The 20890-nt window shown below is 43.2% G+C and overlaps 1 protein-coding gene across 1 annotated transcript in view; it reads right to left on the bottom strand.

Moving 5' to 3' along the window:
* Positions 1-20890, bottom strand: part of cyribb (CYFIP related Rac1 interactor Bb) — a 40757-nt gene that overhangs the window by 12687 nt on the left and 7180 nt on the right. Inside the window, exons 2-5 of the mRNA XM_085468166.1 lie at positions 13320-13408; positions 3451-3533; positions 1241-1362; positions 405-510 (exon numbers count right to left, since the gene is read on the bottom strand). Of these exons, the coding sequence (XP_085324292.1) occupies positions 405-510; positions 1241-1362; positions 3451-3523 (301 nt within the window). The 5' untranslated portion in view covers positions 3524-3533; positions 13320-13408. The remainder of the gene's footprint in view (positions 1-404; positions 511-1240; positions 1363-3450; positions 3534-13319; positions 13409-20890) is intronic.

Below are 20890 nucleotides of genomic sequence, written 5' to 3'. Positions count from 1 at the left end.
GGCGGGGTTCAAAGCACGCGTGTATAAGTATGTGTCGCACGTCTTGTGCAGCTCAGCAGCAAATCCTGCCGATGCAGAAGCGGACAATTAATGTCGCGCTTACATCGGTATGAGGTCGCTATAAAATGCCTTGCACATGAAGGACACCGGCTCTCCCCGTTAGTCATTAAGACAACAAAACTGCACAGACGTTTCAGCAGCTCACACTAATCTACAATTCCAAGCGCGGTGTCGCACACAAGATCGTTTTAGCTCTGAAAGAAATCTCAGAGGACACCTGAGTTCGCTCCACTTGAAACGGTGCGTGTCTGAGGCTCAGTGATGAAGATCTCAGAAGCAGTGATGTAATTTTTCCTGGCCTACATAACACGGTTACTGTAGAGACGGCGCAGACAGACGCATACCTAATCTCTGCGAGAACTCGTAGAACTTCTTCAGCTTTCCCACCAAGGGGACCACGGCCGCCCACGCCTTCTCCTGCAACGCCTCATCGTTTGGATTCTGGATCGCCTGGAAAGAAATACATCACGGGTGTCAAACTCATTTATGCTCATGGGGCACATACAGCCCAGTTTTATCTCTGGGCTGGAGCAGAAAAACCACTGGATTATAATGTAAAAAAGAAAAGAAGGGGGGGGGGGGGGGGGGGGGGGACGGGACCCTCTTTCTTTTACCGTAACGAAATGTTAAAAGAAAATGAGTCACATATTTACAAATTTACTTGATGCCTCTTAAGAAAAATAAGAGCAATCTCAACGAGTGTGTTTTTCATATTTTCCATTTTCTGTCATTACATAGAAACAAAACAGGTCCTTGACAGACCACTTTGGTGTGGTACAGCAGGCCAGAGGTAAAGTCTTCATCAGTAAGGAGACAATTAAACTGATCAGGGCTCTGGCTTGGATGAAATCAGCAGTTACAGATGCTGAACACCAAAATGAGATACGAGAAGCTGAAATTAAATAAATTTTAACGGTTCATTTGTAGGTCGAGTCTTTAAAAACAGACTGAGGCTAAAAGACAGAACTGATTTAATGGCCCATGAAGGTCATTCCTTTGATCTTTGAATCCAAAATTGATCATCTGCTTTATTCTGCTCATTTGTGTTAGAAAAAAATGATACAAATTCCTAAAGCAACACCTGATAAAGGACAAGCGACACCTCCACCACCTCATAAATGCACGTCTCCTTGTAATTCTGCATGAGTGTGTCCTGCGATGAAGGGGTGGATGAACGTACCTCTCGGATGTCCGGCCCCGCTCCCTTGTAGGCCTGCAACTCGTCCAGGATCGCCTTCGCGTCCTTCAGCACCACATCCACCTCTTCCCAAATCTCTCGCTCTGCTTCTGTGGGCTGGGCATCTGCAGAGGACACGCACCAAAAAAAAAAAAAAAAAAAAAGGACCAACAACAAAGTCAGCTGGGCAAATCTGATTGGGATCTCATCCATATTCACACTGACTCAACATAAAGTAAAATACAGCTCTAGGACATCTACCACACCCTCAATATCACAGAAAGTTTAATGAGCAACTTTCAATTATGCAAATGAAAGTTCAGTCAAATAATCGTCTCTTCCCACTGCTTCCCATTAAGTTTTAACACCACCCACTTTTCCCGGCCGAGAGCAGGGAAACAGAGGAAGATAAGAGAAGACGAACAGAATGAGTTATCTCAAAATTTGTAAAAGCTCCAGCCATACAGTTTCAGGGTTTTTATTTTGGCTAACATTATTACCAAATGTAACAGCATGGCATGGAGTGTGTGTCTGTATTAGTGTGGGAAAATGCAGTCCTGGAGACACAGCCTGCAGTGGGAACTACCACAAAAAGCAGTTTTAAGCAGGTGCTGGCAGGTGTTTGTCTGCCGGCAGACAGTTTTGTTTTATTTTTCCCCCACCAACACAAAAGTGCTGCAACCACACAAGATCCAGCCACAAGACTTCACAGGTGTGTAGCTGACATCAAAGTCATGGTAGAGTTCGTAGGTGGGTGCAGTCCGACTGAGTTAAAGGTGTCAGAAGTAGGCAGACTTACAGGCCAGTGCCATGTTCTTTTATCATTTAGAGAAGGAGCTACACCCGTTTTATCTTCAAACCTGCTTTATTTCTTCACAGCACCGATTCAACAAGATGCTGGAAACATTCCTCCGAGCATTTGCTCCATATTGATGTGACAACATCACGTCAATGGTTCCGGCAGATTTGTAAGCTGCACATTTGAGGACATAACTCTGTCATGTTCAAGAAACCAGTTTGAGATGATTTGATCTTTGGGAGATGGTTCGTTTTCCTGATAGAAGCAGACATTGCACAAAAGATAATGAGAGACAATGGGGTCATAATGGACATGGTCAGCAACAACACTCAGGGAGGCTGTCGTGTTTAAATGATGGTACTAAGGGGTCCAAAGTGTGCCGACAACATATCCCCTCACCATTACACCACCGGCCCAGACTGAACTGTTGATACAAGGCAGGCTGGATCCATGATTTCATGTTGTTCATGTCAAATTCTGACCCTACCATCAACATCTAATGACAATTTTTTTTTAAAACTTATCAGTCCAGGAAACATTTTTCCAGCCTGTGTGATCTCTAACTTCATTTTAAACCCAGATGTTGTAGCTTGCTGCTTCAGGGTGCGTTCAGAGATGCTGTTCTGATCCTCGGTTTGAACTTTAGGTTGTCTTGACTACTTGTCCAAGAGCCCTGAGCTGCTGTCATGTGATTGGCTCATTAGACATTTGTGTTAATATGCAGCTAAAGAGGTGTAAATAGTGAAGAGGCCAGTGAATATGAACCAAGCCATGGATCTGGAGAACTGTTCATAAGGATACATTTTATTTTTAAACATGAAACTAGTTAAAAAATAGTTTTTATTCATTTTATTTTAAAGTAGTTATTTCTATTTGCTCTTCAGAAATAAAATTTCAGCCTCTAACAGCATTATTAAAGAAAAACTTCATACAGCATTGCTCAGTATTGTAAAGCATTAGTTGTATATAAAATGGTGGTATTCTTTCAGTATAAAAACCACCTCCAAACACTCTGAGCTCTATGAGAAGCCGTTTCCTCTGAAGGTATGACTGACTCTCTGGGTTTGCCAAGTGTGAGAATAGCACTGCACAGGTTCAAGCCACGCTGAGGGCCCTTAGGCTACACCACAGCCCGACTTCAGTGCTTTATATTTGGGGAGGGGGCACTGCTGCACCTCTGCCCTGATTGATATTCTGCACACATTCCAGCATGGAAAAGGCAGGTTGATGGAAAAGAGCAGCAGCCCTAGTGGTAGATTTGATTCCTTTTGCCGCTGGGAGGAACAGTGTAAAAGATAAGTGGTGGTGAAAAGATTTAAGTTTTGGAGTTTTGGAGCTGGTAATGTTATGGTAAAATATCCATGTGATCCATATTGGGAGAGATGTGGAGAAATTACTTAAAAAGAAAACTCACTTTCAAAATCGAGGAAAAAATTGGGCTCCTGTTCCAGATCTGTGCATGTCAAAACTTTCAGTAGGTTCCCCATGTTATGATACCTGTTGAGAGAGAAAAAAAGAAGAAGAGAGAAATCAATAAAAAGAGAAGAAGACGAAGAGTGCAGCAGTGAAGTGAGCAGGTGGTGATGCATTGTTGTATCCATGCACCTCACTCCCGCTCTGCTTCACTGCTCTGGTGCCTGTATGAACTCAGTGATACCCCAGATGTGCCCACCGTTCACATACACCAGCACTCCCCTCGGACACTCCCCAGTGTGTGTTTTCTGCACCCAGGCTCTCACCAACCAGATGTCAAACCAAAAAAAAGGCCCCAAAAATAAAAAAACAGTTTGACTTCTGCTTTGCTAAACTTCTTCCCAGCATTGGCAAACCTTTACGGGCAGCCGCATGCAAACTAATCCATTTTACCATCGTCCGCAGGGATATCGCTCATAATTTATGTTATGCATGAAGTATGTAACTGTTTGCTGCACAGTGCATCCAATCAAACATTCATAAAGGCCTTCTCTGTTTACTGTAAGTGAATCAGACTTAGAGCAGTACTAAGAAATTCACTTAATAGTCTCTGCACAATCAGATAATGCAGCTGCCCAAACATCACATTAATATTAAACATGCCTTGGCAATGCAAACATGTACGATGAATGTGGTACAGTAAACAAAACACTTGCACTGTGCTACAGCAGTAAATATAAGGCCAGAGTTACAGTTTTGCAATCCATAAATTTGCAAGTTGAGTGAATTTCCTCATCAGACGATGACTGCGAGGCTCCGTGTCTACCAGGTTTGGACCACCTGGATTTGTCCACAAGATGCTATGCTACAAGGCACCAACCACAGCCTCGAGAAAACTACAATAGGATCGAGTACTTGTCTGTGGTGTCTGTAGAGAGTGTAGCTATAATCCCAGCCTAAGACAGCAGCATGATACAGAAACCTAAAGCATATATTTTTTTAATATTTATTAACCAGTGACCATTGCACCTTTTTAGAGCATAAGGCAGGGGTGTCCAGCTCCAGGCCTCAAGGGCCAGTGTACTGCAGGTCAGGTTAGATGTGTCCTTGATCCGACACAGCTGATTTAAATGGCTAAATTACCTCCTCAACATGTCTTGAAGTTCTCCAGAGGCCTGGTAATGAACTACTTATTTGATTCAGGTATGTTGACCCAGGGTGAGATCTAAAACCTGCAGGACACCCCTGGCATAGGGTATCAAAGTGGACCTCTTAAGCTCATTTCTAGCTTCACGTTTGGACTCCACTGGAGTAGCTTTGCATGATTCGTGGTTCAAAATAATCCTTGGGTCAGTCTGAAACGAGCTGGTTTAGCTTTCCTCCCTTTAAGTTTCTTCTGATTCGCTGCTCCCCATTAAGGTTTGAACAGCAGCTGTTTAATATGATCCATATAATCCATCCTTCCATCAAACAAAGCACAACAGGTCATTTGTACATCTTCTTCATGGTTTCTAAGACTAATAAACTGTACAGGACAGGCACCAGTTTAGCTCACAAGGTGAGCAGGCGACCATACGCCCCAAGGCTGAAATGCAGCAGACCAACCAGAAGCTCGTGCATTTTCACCTCAGTTGCTCTCTCTGCTTTCCTGACCCACTCTCTACTAAACTGTCTACTAAAGCAAAAAGCTTCAAAAACCTCTACAGAACAGAAAGTGAACCAGACAGGATCACAATCGTGGTCCAGCTAAGAACGGGAACCAAATCCAAACAGCATCCCTCCAAGTTTGTCTCTTCCTGTGATCAATGCTGCTTAGCAGTGTTTCTGACAGTCACATTACACAACAATGAGCTCAAATTCATTTCAGTGGAGCTTCTGCACACCTGAGCCACGTGCAAGCTTCTTTTTTTTTTTTTTAAATGTACTCTGATAATAAAACAAACGAGTTCCTGCTTAACTCATTCACTGCCAGCCATTGGCAGTGAATGAGTTAAACCCATTGACTCATTCACTGCAATTGACGGCTATAGACGTCAATGGCAGTGAATGAGTTAAAACCTAGGTGTGCCAATTTCTTGCTGTACAGAAAGCTGATCAGTGAGAGTCAAAGAATTTGGCCTGTAAGCAGAAATAATAACATCATTGATATCATTAAAACTGATCAATGGTCAGCGTGGTCAGTGTTGAGCTTTTTGTTTTAAGTGCCTTAAACTATTAAGATTAACTGGGTAAACAGATGTTAAATGGAGTACAGATAGAGCAGCACCAAAACCAAAGCAAAGCCTGAGCACAGAATCTGTATTTGCAGGGACATAAAGACACCGCAGTCCAATTATCCAGAATTGAGATCAGCTGGAGATTTCTGCACCAGCAAGGATGGTGGTTAACTTCCAGGAGATAAATCTCATTTAGAGACAAACTTTTTAAGCTAGCTAACCAGATTTTACTGGTTATTCTATTAACTTAAAGTTTCAAAGGAAAATGTTAATTCTGCTCAAAAAATGAATATGCCCAAAATAGGTGACCAGACGCATTTGAAGACAGGAGCTGAGATTTGTTTAGAGACTTGCTACCAGAAGTGAGTCATACTTTTATACAACTACAGCACCAGGGTTTCTGATCCTTGGAGGAAGATGTTTTTGCCACACCCGTAGGAAAACCAGAGCACTGCAATACAATTATATGTTTAAGTTTTGTTTGCCTATAATGGGCAAAAAAAAAAAAAAAAAAAAAAAAGGAGAGCAGGACAATGAAAAGATTTCTGTCAAGTGTGTTTCTGGAAACAAACTCCTAACTTTACTGCAGGTAGGCCAATCAAAGTCACACAAATTTACCAGTGTGCCCTCACTCACTGTTAACTGGAATTTGTTACCACCCAGTATGATTTATGGTTATTTATGTAGGGCCTGTGAAAATGACCCAGTTTTTGTGGCTATGATGATCTTCAAGTGCTTTGCAGGTATGAGGAGGCGACGAAGACCCACACATACAGTATATATACTGTATATGTACACACACACACACATTCTCACAAGTCAGCTGCGAGTTGTGCAATGAAAAGCGACACCCTTGCGCCGCTCTCTGCTGTCAATCCTCCGACTCCTCGAAAGCGCAGAGCTACAGAGGCTGACAGACATTTGATAAGTCAGAGATCTGCTACAGTTTGTAGAGAGAGAAACGGTGGCAGCCTTAGCCCTCGGTGACGGGGTGGAGATGGACGGGCTTTGCGAGAGAGGGGTCGGGGCAGAACAGTGACGCAATTCAATTTTGGCAGGCAGATGTCACCCGAGATGAGTGGCAGGTGAAGAGCCAAAACGTTCGAGCGAGGGTCTGCAGAGACGGGGGCAAATCACGCCAGCGCAGGTGATTCTGGAAGACAGGGAGGTGCTGCGACAGAGCAAAGTACGCACTCAGCAGTCAGGAGCAGAGGTTGAGACGGGGCGCTTTTAAAATGCATGAGATGCATCGTGTAGGGAGGATTCTTGAATGTTGAAAACCGAGCACTGGGTCATGTCCCTTTTTTTTTTTTTTTTTGTTTTCGAAGTGCGATGAGCAGACAGTTTTTAAATGACTGAATGACGAGTTGAAGCTGAATTTGTCCAAGTCATCATTTGCCCTGTTTTGTTTTTATTTAGTTGTTTTGTTACAAGTAATAGATTATATCAAAAAATAAATATTTGGTAGTAGGAATCCTAAATTTAACTTGAATATATTCTAATAAATATTTGGTGTGCATTTAAAATGAGCTTCTCTCTGATTTCCTGTGCATCAGCATGAAATCAGTGGATGAACAGTGATATTTTTTTTAACTTTTATTTACTTCAAAAGCACCTCTACAAACTGTGTCACCAGCCAAATCCACAGACCACCTGCAAAGCCCCACCTGCCTTGTCCGGTCTCATCAAACTACCCTCCTCTAATGTGACCTGAATGTCTGACCGTGCCAACGCCAGCACCTCACTGGCTGTCGGAAAGCGGCACCTGATGCAGCCTCGGAAAGCGATGAGAGCTGTCACCGACTTCACCCTGCTGGATGATGTGGGCACTACCCCAACACCATCTCCATCATCATTATCTTCTACTGCCACCTTTCAGCTGCTCGCTGACTGGGCAGAGCAGCCTGGGCTCGCAGCGCTTCAACGAGGGCACTGGCAGCCTTGCAGGCCCGGCGCTGCTCCCCTGTGCCGTTTAAAATGAGGTCATTTAAAGGACGGGGATTTGCGTGGCTGCGTTTCAAAGTCCACTAGAGAATCTTAAAGTCCAGAGAAAAGAAAAAAAGAGCAAATTAAATCTGTCCATTATGCAAATTTCTTCCACCAAAATTCATCAAAAGAACCACTTACAGATAACTGACTTTGCTGTTTATTTGGACTTTTTCTTTAAAGATGTATTTCCAACAATTTGTGTAACTAAGTGTAACTGGTTGCTTAGTGATAGCGTAGTGAAGAAAGTGCAGACACTATATTAAAGAGAGTTTGAGCAGTACCCAGCAGTCCTGGCATGTCCTGGGCACCACAGAGAAGCCGACGACAATCTTGGTGTTGTTTTGAACCCCCCTGCTGAGACATCGCGTGCTCTCAATGAGGGTGGGAAGGGAGGGGAGGGCTGCCTCCAAGGCCAGGGGGCAGAATCTGACAAGCTGGAGCCCGCGCAGCTCTCCCATTGGCTGAGCCGGCCTAACCAACAGCTCGCTGTATCCATGGAGTCGAAAAAAATTTGGTGCCATTGAAAAGAATGCAGCAGCCAATCAGGTTCGAGCTCCCGGTGAAGAGCGAGTACAGTAGTAGTAAGACTTGAAAGCGCACGAATATATTAATACAGATGAGGTAATGCGCCAAAAACAGCGGATTAGCAGGATAGTAAAATCAACTACAGATGATGGAGAAGTGTCTGAACCCATCTGTTAGTGACTGGATTGGATGTGATTTCATTTTTCTGTGTAGCTCAGCAAATTCTCTAATTTTTATTAAAGATGAAAATCTAGTTTTACTGCTGAACACGTGCAGATCGTTGCAATAAAAACACGATAAAGGCGGACTTTCACACTGACACCCTGCCATTATTCCAGGAAAATGTCATCCGACTGAAGCTACAATCCAAAACAAATATGTGCAGATTACAGACGGTGGAGGGAGGTTCAAGCCCATTCGGTGAAGAGACCAAAACAGTGCCACGCCCATGCAGCAGCCTGACCTCAGAATGGCACTGCCTTTTTTTAAAAACATCTCCCAGCTCTGTGCCTCTCCATTTAATAAAAAGCAGGACAGGGCTGAAACCGAGCACTGCCGAGGCCATCCTTGCAGAAACGGCTCGGGGCAACTGGAAAGCTGGCTGATGCGAGGGAGGGATAGTGCTGACATTCCACTACTCGGCTGCAGCATGAGAATCCACGTGCCCCGCTGCTTTACTATGGAGGGAAAAACAACGCCCTCCCTTCCCCAGCCTCCGTGCGGAGCGTCACGTGGGCTCTGCCGTGGACGGGCTGAGAGCTTGCCTGGGGTGTCTGTCTGTGTTTGTGTGTGTGGATAGGGGTAGGAGTGGGGGTGGGATGGGGCAAGGCATGTGTGTGAGAGATGAGTGTGTTTATGTTTGCAATAAACACAGCCTGTAACAGGAAATGCAGAGCTCATTTTGATCAGGGTGAAATGATTAAAATATAAAACAAATGCAAAATAAAAGTGCAGGTATGGACGCGTGCTGAATATTATTGCGTGCGTGGAGGGGAGGGATTTGAAGCGTCACACTGCGGCAGAGGCGGGCAGAACTAGGCAGCTTTAAACTTGACCTAGATTCCCCGGGTGACACGCCACATCGCATTAGCCCACTCGGCCAGACCTGGACCCGCCGGAGCTCGCTGACACTGGCCTGACTCGACAGGCAGAAAATGGGGGAGCACTTCCCAAATGGGACTGGCATGCGTCCCCATTTCCCCCTAACCCCCCCCCCTCATCTCCTCCTCACCCCCCACCCACCCCAACTATCTCCTACCGATCTCACCCAGCTGACTAAAAATTGCTTGGGGGGGTGCAAGGTGACGAGAAAAAGGGAGGAGCAGCGGGGGCAGGCTACGATTTGTTTGTTTATGTGGGTGAACTCTCTGAACTCGTAGCCACGCCTCTGTATTGTTGCACCCGCGTAAACATCAGCTAATACCCCACTCACCCAGATTCGGGGCAAATCAAAACAAACCTACAGGAAGACAGACGGCGTCACTTGAGGTGACATCCGGTATCGGCCGTCTCGTCTTTCTCCAGCTAAAAACATCCCCTGTCGCCAACAGCTGTAACGAACTCAGTTATGAAAACTGCCGTTCTGTCCAGAGAAGCAGATCAGAGAGGAAGGATGAAAGCGGGAGCGCCTCATCCTCTGCTAAGCGCTGCTTTCTGGACGGCACCTGATGAAAGATGGAAACCATGGCAACAGGCAGATGCACCAGAGTCAGCTAAAACGCGGCTTCATTGAGCTCTGTGGAGAGGCTCTTAGTGCCGCTCTTCAGTCACACCAACAGACAGGGAAGAGAGAGAGAGAGAGAGCAGGGCTCACAGGCTGGATGATGTTAATTTCAGATCAATCCTCCTTATTTTAAAAATATTCAAATCAGGAGGCTCAGTGACATTTGCATCATCTTTCATATAAATTTACTTTTTCATTTTCTGCTCCATCCACCTCAGAGCCAGGCCCTTCACACCCTCCCACTCTGCCCTTGAGAGTCCTCTGACTTCTTCCTGGTATGTGTGAGGAGATCATTAACAGGGAGTGGGGTTAGCATTGACTCGCCGTCCTGTTCTAAGTGCCACCTCCCTCGGGGCATCTGCCTCCTAAATCCATTCACATACATTCTCCCTCGTTCCTCTGCAGAAACAACGCCCCCACCCCACCCTAAACCATCATTACTTGCCTGACCTTTGACTGACTCACCAACATCAGCAGCATCTTTTAATCTTACTTACAAAAGCATTCGGGAAGAGATGAATTTCCAATTTAAGCCTAATTTCAATTTTAGAATCAAACATAATCCTTGCATGTTTTTTCCTCCTGCAGAATATTACCCCAACAGGATTTTGGGTGGGGCACAGAGGAGGTTTGGGAGTGATGATGAGTGTCAGATTGTAGAGAACTGACATTTATATTGAGTAGGAGGCGAGTGCCATCTGGAGGAGGAAAGCAGCTGTGCAGAGAAGGCAGGAAGGATGAGAGCCACTCCCAAAGCTTGTACCGGCACATTTATGCATCTTTTTGTTTACTTTTACAAATGCAAACAGGAAGTGGGAATATTTACAATAAACTGATTTTACTGTAAACTGTCTCTTGATGGAAACCCTGCAGAATACTTCTGCAAGGCTTGCAAATTTCATTTTACTAAGTTGGAGAGAAGGTCTGATGCCAGATCCAACAGCGCCATCCGGTGTTAACAACTATTTAAGGCTAAACGCTCCCATATCTCTTGGGGAAAAATGACACTATTTCCATTGACAAGAAATAGAAATAATATATGTCAGTTCCAAGTTTAAAACTAGCTTTCCACATGTTCGGTTTTTCTGGCGCATATGGCCGCAGTCTGCGAGCTTCCTGACGGAAAACCTGGGCAGGAAGTTACACGGCGTCAAGCCTCCAGCGGCATAAATAATAGATAACCTAGGAGAAGCTGGGGGCTTTTAACTGACATAACGAGCCACTCTACATATTACACCCTTTCAGACGCATCATCTCAAATGACCTAGTCAGAGGGTGGGGTTGGCTGAGAGCAGGAGGCCAGAACAGCTTCCATATGCTGAGTCAGGAGTGGAGAAACTGATATTCATTTAGTATGTAATAAATAAATAAATAAATAAATAAAAATAATAATAATAACAGCTTATTATGTGATCTACCAGCTGAATCACTTAAACTGGTCTAAAAACAGCTTCTATCTGTAATTTAGTGCAAGTTTAGAGCTATATATAGAAGACAATTACACATATTTTGCATTCATGTCCATAACAATAACACTTCAAGGCTTCACCAGCTGGGGGCAGTATTGATCCAATTATAAGAGCCAAGAACAGCTTCATCTATGGCTGCCACCTTCCCCCTGGTTTAAGCAGGGTTAATCCGCCCTTCCACACAGACCTCAGGCTGCTGCATTAACTCATTCCCTTTCTTCACGTATAGTCCATCACATGTTTGTTCCCCTGCACCGCTGCAGGGTCGTATACTGCACAGCAACCAAAACAGCAACCGTTCAGGCCGATTTAAGTGAATAGATTTGAGTCTCAATAAGGCACTGCAGAAGCATTAGCCTATACACACGCATACACACTACAAGCCTCACATGGGGACACACACTGACTTAGCAATCCTATATATGAACCACCTGAGGCTTAGCTGTCAAAGCAGCCTAGCATTCCAGCTCCACAGCTGAGCCAATCAAATGATAGCTGTGTGGCATGGTAACAATCTCCAAGGAGACACAGAGGAAAATACAACAGGGATGGGCACGCATACGAGCAGGGAGAGATGAACGACACAGCACTAAAATATTCGTCTAAAATCACCAGGAGTGAGTTTGAGTCCACAATTGACCAACTACTAAACATCGTCCACCACCAGAGCTGCCAGCTCATCACGTGACCCCGTGCCCTGTGGTTATATAAACACTCTGGCCTTGATGGGGGGGACAGGAAGCCGGGAGCACCTACATTACTCAACTCCTTTTTATGGCCCACAATGCATTTCATTTCCTGTGCCAGCATTACACATACACCCACAGCACTGCACATTAGGACTATAACAGGCATAGGTGCACCACAGGCGGTCTTACATAATGACATGTCTGTATTTGTGCACAGAGAGCTACTAATGCTTAAACGTCAATGAGATGAGGTGATGGTTGTCAGAAAAGTAGGCTGAAATTTTATGAACGCGGGCCATTACAGCAGTAGCTCTTCCACCAGCGACAAGAAGATAAATGGTGAAGATTTTCTAATTATTTTTACGAGTGAATGCACTTTTATGCTCAGAGATTTGTTAAATTGGGATAGTCTGAGGTGAAAAGACACAGAAACTCAAGCACCTAGTGACCTGGCCTCAATTTTCCCTTAAAAATGTGCTTTATAACCAATTTTCCCTGAGATCTGGCCTGAGAATGCAAAGTATGCCACTTCTGTTTGTGATTGAAGCCAAACTTTGTAATAGAAACAGCAGCTAACTGAATTTTCTCCCACCTATACTGATCCCACATTAGCATGGAAAAAAAAAAAACACTAGCAGTGGAAAGAAAGCAAAATGAACTGACTCAGCCTCTATTTAGGGAAATGCTTCCATTCAATTCAACGCGCTTCAGTATGTGCCAATGACCTAAACAACTGGAAAAATATAGTTACACAAATGAATGACGGCAGTATTTATGATGATCTCAAAAGCCTTTAAGCACCTGCAGTGAATGCAAATAAGGAAACATATCAGTTGTGAATATGTGCAGGTATAAATAGACATGCAAACAAAATAACAGCAGATAAGCAGATGGTAATCAGGGGTGGGAAAAGAAAGATGCTGAGGATAAAAATAGCTTCAATTTTTGCATTGATGAAAATGATGCACGTGTGCAACTTGCGGACTTTGAGTGGGAATTTTATACTGTTCCAATGGAAATAACCACAGACTAGCGTGCAGTATGAGGTTCAAAGCTAATATAATCATTGAGCAGTCTGACTTAGTGAGCACTGTCCGGACATGCATTTGCTTTGCAGAGTGAATTTCCTGCTTTGTGTTTACATGTTGCCACAACACGGCACAAAGATTTGTCATTGAAAGTTTAAATTATTATGAACCGTTCCAGTTTTTTCCCTATTTGATTAGCACATCAACAGAAAAGCATCTTTTAGGACTTACCAGCAGTGGAGCTGTGTGTCTGGCAGGAGCAGGGAGGCCCGGCCTGGCAGGTGGCCCCGGGGTCACAGTCCTCCAGCAGAGGTCAGCCTCTGAAACAAAGATCAACAGCAACAAAACATAAAACTTTACAATCTAGAGCTTGAAAAAAATCCTAAAAAACATCCGCAACTAGAGATAACAAGACGTGGCATCACTGCTCCTCCTGCAGACAAAGTTCAACTAAATTATTTGAAATGCACCAAAAAAAACAAAACAAAAACAACAAAAAAAACTCCACAGCTAAGCAACTATTTTGTGCATTTTGACTTTACCAAAATTGGACAACACTACTGTTGCACACTTCACACATACTGGTTACACCCTTTAGAAATGACTGCCTGTCTTTGGGTTCCCTTTTAAAATGAGCTGTAGCACACAAAAAAGGAAACACAGCACTATGAGAGAAAATGCAAACACAAACAATAGGCAATAACTGGCCTGTTTATCCTAATGCGACTACCTTGAGAAATATGGGCCAGAGTAAGTGAATTTTTAGAAAGGAGAAAAAAAGAAGCATGGAACAAACAGAATCGCATGAAAAAAAGCACACCACTTCCTATTGTGTAACACTTCCTCTGATTCACTTCAGGTTTTCTACAAGACTCCACGCTTCCTCCTGTAAGAGGACTACAGCACAACTCACTCACCCCACTCACGTTTGAGTCCTTTTATTGAGATGTGGAAACGCCTAAACCCGCCACATTAATAAGAAATCGAAGCGACTGAAACGTTTAGCACACGTTTTGTGCATCTGGTTGGTTCTTAGGTCTAAATAAGAAGAGAATAACCTCACGACTCTCAGTTTCAAGATTCAACAGTCTCTGCAAGCCACAAGCTCGTTTCACAAGTCATGCAGCCCTGATTGAGAGTGCACGCTCAGTAGACTGTGAGACCATTAGGACCGAGGCAGCTCTCTTCTCGCCAGCCTGCATACAAATGCACAGCGGTGGCATCAGTGCTGGTCATGCATGAATGTGATCAGACTTCAAACCCCAGAACCACAAGAACAGTGAAGCCTGAGAGAGACTTGTTGAGCAGAGGGCAAACGTGATGAAATAAGACACTGTCAAAGGGCTAAGCTACACACGAGAAACCAGAGAAGAAGAATATAAGACTAAACAAGGAAGATACATTCTTGTGAACCTGAAAAAAGGGGGTGTAACAGCCTCTCCTATTTTACTTTTCTCCCCGTTAATGTAATGTGACTTGCTCTTAATCCAACAGAGCTGACATGCCATAGGAAACATTTGTAGCAGGGCATCATGGGAGTCCGCTATGCATCTCAAACACAGCTGGGGTCACAACATACAGCCAAATCATCGCTTGAATATCGCTTGAGGTTACATTTAAGCCTACATCATGCAGAGCAGTATGTCAGCTGTGGTGCTACGGTTAAGGTTTGGTTCTGTAATATCAAACAGTGCAAGTCAGCTGCTGAAGACACAGCATGGCAGGATATTTAATCAGCTACATTACAGCAGAGAGGCGTGGCAGTAAAAAAAAGACAGCATTTTGATATACTGTTAATAATAATCAAAGTGTTTTTATTGAGTTTTCAGAAAGCATACCATTCATACTTGATATACTGTTAGACTTGTGATTCTGCACAAGTCCCACAGACTATTAAAATTAAAGTTCCATTAGTCTTGCCATTGTAGATAGACTTTCATGCAAAATGTAATTAAAAATATTAAAACAATACTTGAGGAATAAGAAAATCCAACTACTCAGAAGTCTACTGTGCATAAACTGCTTCCTTTAAAGTCTGTGTATGCCAACTGTTCTGACTTAATACTAAATCAAGCCACGTCCTCCAGGGCTGGAAAATGAAGACAAATCTGTAGTGCCTGAAACTGCAGTTCCTCTAACAGCCACATGTGGCCGGCCCCATAAGTGAGTTTAGTGATCCCCATAGACCAGGGGTGGGCAACTCCAGGCCTTGAAGGCTGGTGTCCTGCAGGTTTTAGATCTCACCCTGGGTCAACACACCTGAATCACATGATTAGTAGGGGTGCAACGATACACAAAATTCAGGGTTGGTTCATACTTTGGTGTCAGGGTTCAATATTTTTTCGATACAAAAAAAATGTTCATGCCATTTTAATTTATTGAAATTATAAATATATATTTTAACTCAAAAGTACAGTTTTTAAATTGAATGTTGCTGAAATAAAGTAATAAAAAAAACAAATTTGATCGAGAAATCACTCATCTTTGGAAAAGAGTTTATTACAGAGAAATGGCTCGTTCCAATGATGATGTCAGTGTAAATGTGCAGTCATATTCCCACTAGTGCTGTCAGCGTTAATCTCGTTAAAATGACATTAACGTGGCCATAACGCAGCAAATCTCCGTTAACGAGTTACCGCGGATCGCCCTGTGCGTGGGGCTGGACGGCGTCAGCACGTTAACGAGCTAACTGCGCTAACGCACTAGTTGCCACCCATGTAATTGAGCATTGCGTGGCACATCAGACATACTGTTTTAAATTTGTCCATGACGCGTTTACCATCAGGGTCATACTTCACATGAAAACCAAAATAGTTCCAAAGGCCAGATCTGAATGAGGGTGGGGGAGGTTGTTGAGGCAGTTGCCATGTTGCAAATGCGCTGCGCTCAGTGGATCTGCGCTCGACAGTGCAGCCTAGGCGGAGTAGTCGAACGCAGATCCACTTAGCTCTCAACACAGACAGCATCGTCAGAAGAAAAGTTGATAAAATAAATTTAAAAAAATTTTATTGTTCGATACCAGTATTGTTGCACCCCATAATGATTAGTTCATTAGCAGGCCTCTGGAGAACTTCAGGACATTTTGAGGAGGTCATTTAAATCAGCTGTGTTGGCTCAAGGATGCCCTCGAGGCCTGGAGTTTCCCTCCCCTGCCATAGACTCATGTTATAATCGCCACTCTCTTCATAACAATTCTAGTGAAGTGATTTTTTTTTTTTTAATCACTTCACAACCTTGATACTGGAGTTGCCACATGTTGATGATAAATCAGTGGGTCACGTAGTTGTTAAGTCCATGTACTAAACACAAAGTGCAGAGGGGCTTAACCCAACACAGATTGTATTGTCTGATCGTGCTAGTGGATGGAAATTCATTTCCATTTTAAGGTAGACATTGTACAATAATACAGAGAAAATCCCAGCAATCACATGATGCTCTTTGAGCAAGCGCTTGGTGACAATGAGAAGGAAAAACTCCCTTTTAATAGGAAGAAACCTCCAGTAGAACCAGGCATCATCCAACATATCACTGTGGTTGTGTTAGAGCCAGAGTTGTGACTGTACAAAACTTCATCAGAATCCATTCAACTGATGAGACATTTACATGTGAAGAAAGCACTGGAGTGCAGGCGAGCTGCTAGCTTGGCTAAAAAGTCAAGCACATAGGTTAGATGCTACTTCATAGTGCTTTGTTACAGCTAATACAATAAATACGAGGCTGCCCAAGCTCTCTCTCTCTCGCCTGTAAATTAAATCAGATTATCCTGGGGCAAATGACTAAGATCAGTTCTTCTAACCACCACCATGCTTTTGAGGTGCATGGCTCAACCTGTGAGTGCAGAAGTACACAGTCATTCACTTGAGTGCTGCTGCAGGAAAAGACCCACACGATGAGCTCATTCAGCGCACTCAGGCTGTGTGTGAGCATGTGTGCGAGCGGTGATTCAACTTTGCTCACTCCTCCAAGCAGCGTTTAAAAAAAAAAAAAATCAAAGCAATCAGAGACAAAACAGTTAACAGTTAACCGATGTGGGCGTTTCACAGTTTGGGGTTTTAGTCACCTCAGAGGCAACTACGCTTTTCCCAACAGGTACTTCATCCGAACATGGTCAATCTAAATAAAACCAAGACAGAAGGAGCGGCTAAATGCAATTTTCATTACACTCCAGTTACAAACATAAACAAAAACTCCAGCGAACTACATGCTGGAGTGGCATGGCAACGAGCTTTCTCCTAACCATGTGCTCACTTCCTGCTCCTTCATTTATTTCCTTGTTTTGATTATGAAAAAACAAAAAAGGGGGGCAGGGTTGCTGCATACCAGAGCTGGATTGGTCTGTTCTGCACAGTGTATAAAATATTACAGTTTTGCTGTTGGATCACAAAAGCTCCAACAATAAGTGCTTGTGTAGCAAACTCATATTGGACTGTGCTCTCTCGGATTGCAGGAGCAATAAGCTAACACACCGTGTACACTTGTTTGGCTTTAATTCTACTCAGCCACATGAAGGACTCAATAAATGTGGGACAGCGTGTGTGGCCCTGATGCTGTGTGCACTACAAACACTAAAACATGTGCTGCATAAGGTAATCAGTGAGATTTGGAGCACATCGGGTTGTCATCCACATGGATAAAACCAATTTTGAGCTTCAGATGTTTCAGTTGTAAAAGAATATTTGAACTGCCTAAGCCATCGGAGGCCTTTGTGTGGAGCTTGCATGTATGGCTCTGCCATATCATACCATTCACGGTAATACCGGTATAATGTTGGGCAACGATAAGAAAATGAAATATCGCGATAGAATATGGGTAAAACGCACATGCGCAGTATCTTTGTTTTCATACGCACATGGCGGAAAAAGCATGGCGGAGAATGAGAAGGGCGAAAGCGGATCGTTGAATGAAACGGATGAACCAGAATTGGTTTGTAAAAATGCTCCAACTTCAGTGATGTGGAACTGGTTTGGCTTTCGTCCATCAGATACACAACAAAGCACTATTTTTGGTAGAGCATGCTAGCGGGCCGTCGTTATTACCATGTTTTTTGGAAAATACGGCACACTTAAAATCAATCCTTTGATTTTTCTGAAAATCGACAGTGCCCCTTATAACCCCGTGTGCCTTATGTATGAATTCTGGTTGTGTTTACTGACCTCGAAACGATTTTATGTACACGGCGCTTGAAAATCTGTCAAATGTTTTAGTACGACTTTGCTAAGCTACGAAGCCGCACCGCTTGATGGATTGTCGGAGCATTACGGCTGTCGTAGGCAGGAGCTTCGGAGTGATACGTACTGTGCTTCAATATAGTATTACAGTATTGTGTGTGTATAACCTCTTTTTAAGTTTTGTGGATATTATACATGGTTATGCTGAGGATATGTCGGCCAATTTCCACTGAAAATGCCTTTTGGTTGAACTGTCAGCAAGGAATTTGCATTTTCACTCTTAAATTTTTATATAACTTTAATGCACATAAAAAAACAGCTGCTTGTTGAAGTGAAAATACATTGATGGGGGTTTTTTTTGGGGGGGGGGGGGGGTGCACTAATAAAGTTGTGGAGTTGCAAAGTATTTTTTCTAGTGTCAATTATATCGTCAGTTATATCGTTATCACAAATTTTCAAATGTCTATCGTGATAAATATTTTTGGTCATATCGCCCTGCTCTACTTGCATGTTCTCCTCATGCCTTCATGGGCTCCATGAGGGTACTCCAGCTTCCTCCCACAGACCAAAGAAATGCATGTTAGGTTAAATGGTTAAGTCGGTTGTAGGTGCAAATGTGAGTGTGTTGGCCCTGTGATTGCCTGTTGACCTGTACTGGGTAACCCCACCTCACACCCAACAACATACGGGGATAAGCCCCAGTACTCCTGCAACCCTTAACTGAATAAGTGCTTAAGAAGTTGGATGGAAAGTTAACAAGGTGTAGATGGATTTTTAAATACTTACAGCTGTTTGAAGGACTTAAATGGGGATTTTTTTTTTTTTAAATACAGAGTGATTAAAAAAAAAAACACAAAAACAAAACAAAACACACAACTTGTGATGTGCTTAGAAACCTAGAGATTTTAAACATTTACACTCAACATGACATTTGGGTCACCGACATTATGTGATCATAAGCTCCAACTTTCTTTCCAAAACTGACAACACCTCCAATCTCACCTGTGTAGTGTGTTTTACAATACTGCAGCTGTATGAATGAAACTTCAAAGGCGGATGTTTTCTTGTGATGATGGAGCCTAGATGGAAAATGCTGGCTGTGCAGTCGAGGAGAGAGAGAGAGAGCGGCAAAAGACTTGTGAGCATCTCCAGAACCAAAATGAAGAAAGTGACACTGGGACTTAAAACTGTCCCTCACGCTGTTAGTTTCGACACCTCTGAATAAATCTTCCATAAAAACTTGGGTTGTCATGACAACTTGTATTCCCCTTTCCCCTCTGGCGAGCGAGAGCTGAGGACTGACGAGGGATATCGGCTGTGTGACTGAAATTACTGAAGCCCGCAGAGCACAGCGGAGCCTCTGTGGAAAATCATTTCATTAAGCAATCTCCCACAGATCGCTTACACGGGCCGGAGATGCTTGAACTGAAATGACACAACAAATGCTTGTTTAGGGCTCGTTCCTCTCTGCTGGACAGGAATATTTACACCGTGCCAGGGATCTACAGTCAATCACGCAACCAGACGCTGGCACACAGATCCATTATAAATGTCTTTGATACTAAGAAGATACTTAGATTGTGATTTTTTTTTTAAATAACATAGATTTGATTTGAAAGAGTTAACAAGGGAACTGTTAAACATAATACTTGAAAGCCAGAATTTTAATTTTAAAAAAGCTGGTGGTACAAGATGGTATAAAAAATAAAAAAATAAAAAATTTTTTAAAAAGTTGCTGTCATCATCTGCACATCCTGGAGGAGAATCTTCTGTCTCATCACATCACAGAGATGTTCTATTGGACTGCGTACATCCCAACCAGCACCAGCCTGAACTTTTGATCAAAGGCAGCATGCTTTCATGTCCTTTGCACCATTTCTGGTGAGCCTGTGAAAACTGTAGCCACAGTTTCCTGTTAGTTGACATGAGGGTCACCCAGTGTGGTCTTCTGCTGCTATAAGTTCGATGTGCTGTGTGTTCAGAGGTGCTCATCTGCATACCTTGGTTTAAACATTATGTTACAACTGAGTTCAAACCAGTCTGGCCTTTCTCCTCTGCCCTCTGGCATCAGCAAGCCACTTTCACCCAGAGAACTGCTGCTCACTGGATATTTCTCAGTAAATCCGAGAGATTGTCGAGTGGGAAAATCCCAGGCGATTACCAGTTTCTGAAAAGACTCAGACCAGCCCATCTGTCACCAACAACCATGCCAATTGATGCTCAGTTTAAATCTGCTGCCATGTGACCGGCCGATTAGATATTTGCATTAATAAGCAGTTAAACAGGTATACCTAACAAAATGTACTTCTAAGCGTACTTCTAAGTACCAGGGTTTAATGCCAAATCCCATTAAACCCTGGTTATTATCAATAAAGTGTCATAAAATTTCTAAAATGTCCATTACAGTTTACCCAGAATCCAAGGGGACATCTTCCAATTACTCCTTTTAAGCCCCACACCACAAATATTCAATTTAAAATGCCATAAAACTGAGAAAATCATTTTTGTTGACTAATGGACTAAATAGAGTATTTTGGCTGAACAAAATATTAAGCACCATTACATTATTTCACATAAGGATGTATATTCAGATGTACTACATCAGGTTGAAGCAAGCAGGAAATTCTAGACCTG

The sequence above is a fragment of the Copadichromis virginalis genome, linkage group LG9 (genome assembly GCF_057382275.1).
Source record: "Copadichromis virginalis isolate Kocher_CV1m ecotype Utaka linkage group LG9, C_Virginalis_male_GT1.1, whole genome shotgun sequence".
Taxonomy (NCBI): Eukaryota; Metazoa; Chordata; class Actinopteri; order Cichliformes; family Cichlidae; genus Copadichromis; species Copadichromis virginalis.
The sequence above is the reverse complement of the archived record's forward strand: the minus strand, read 5'-3'. Positions and strand labels throughout refer to the sequence as shown.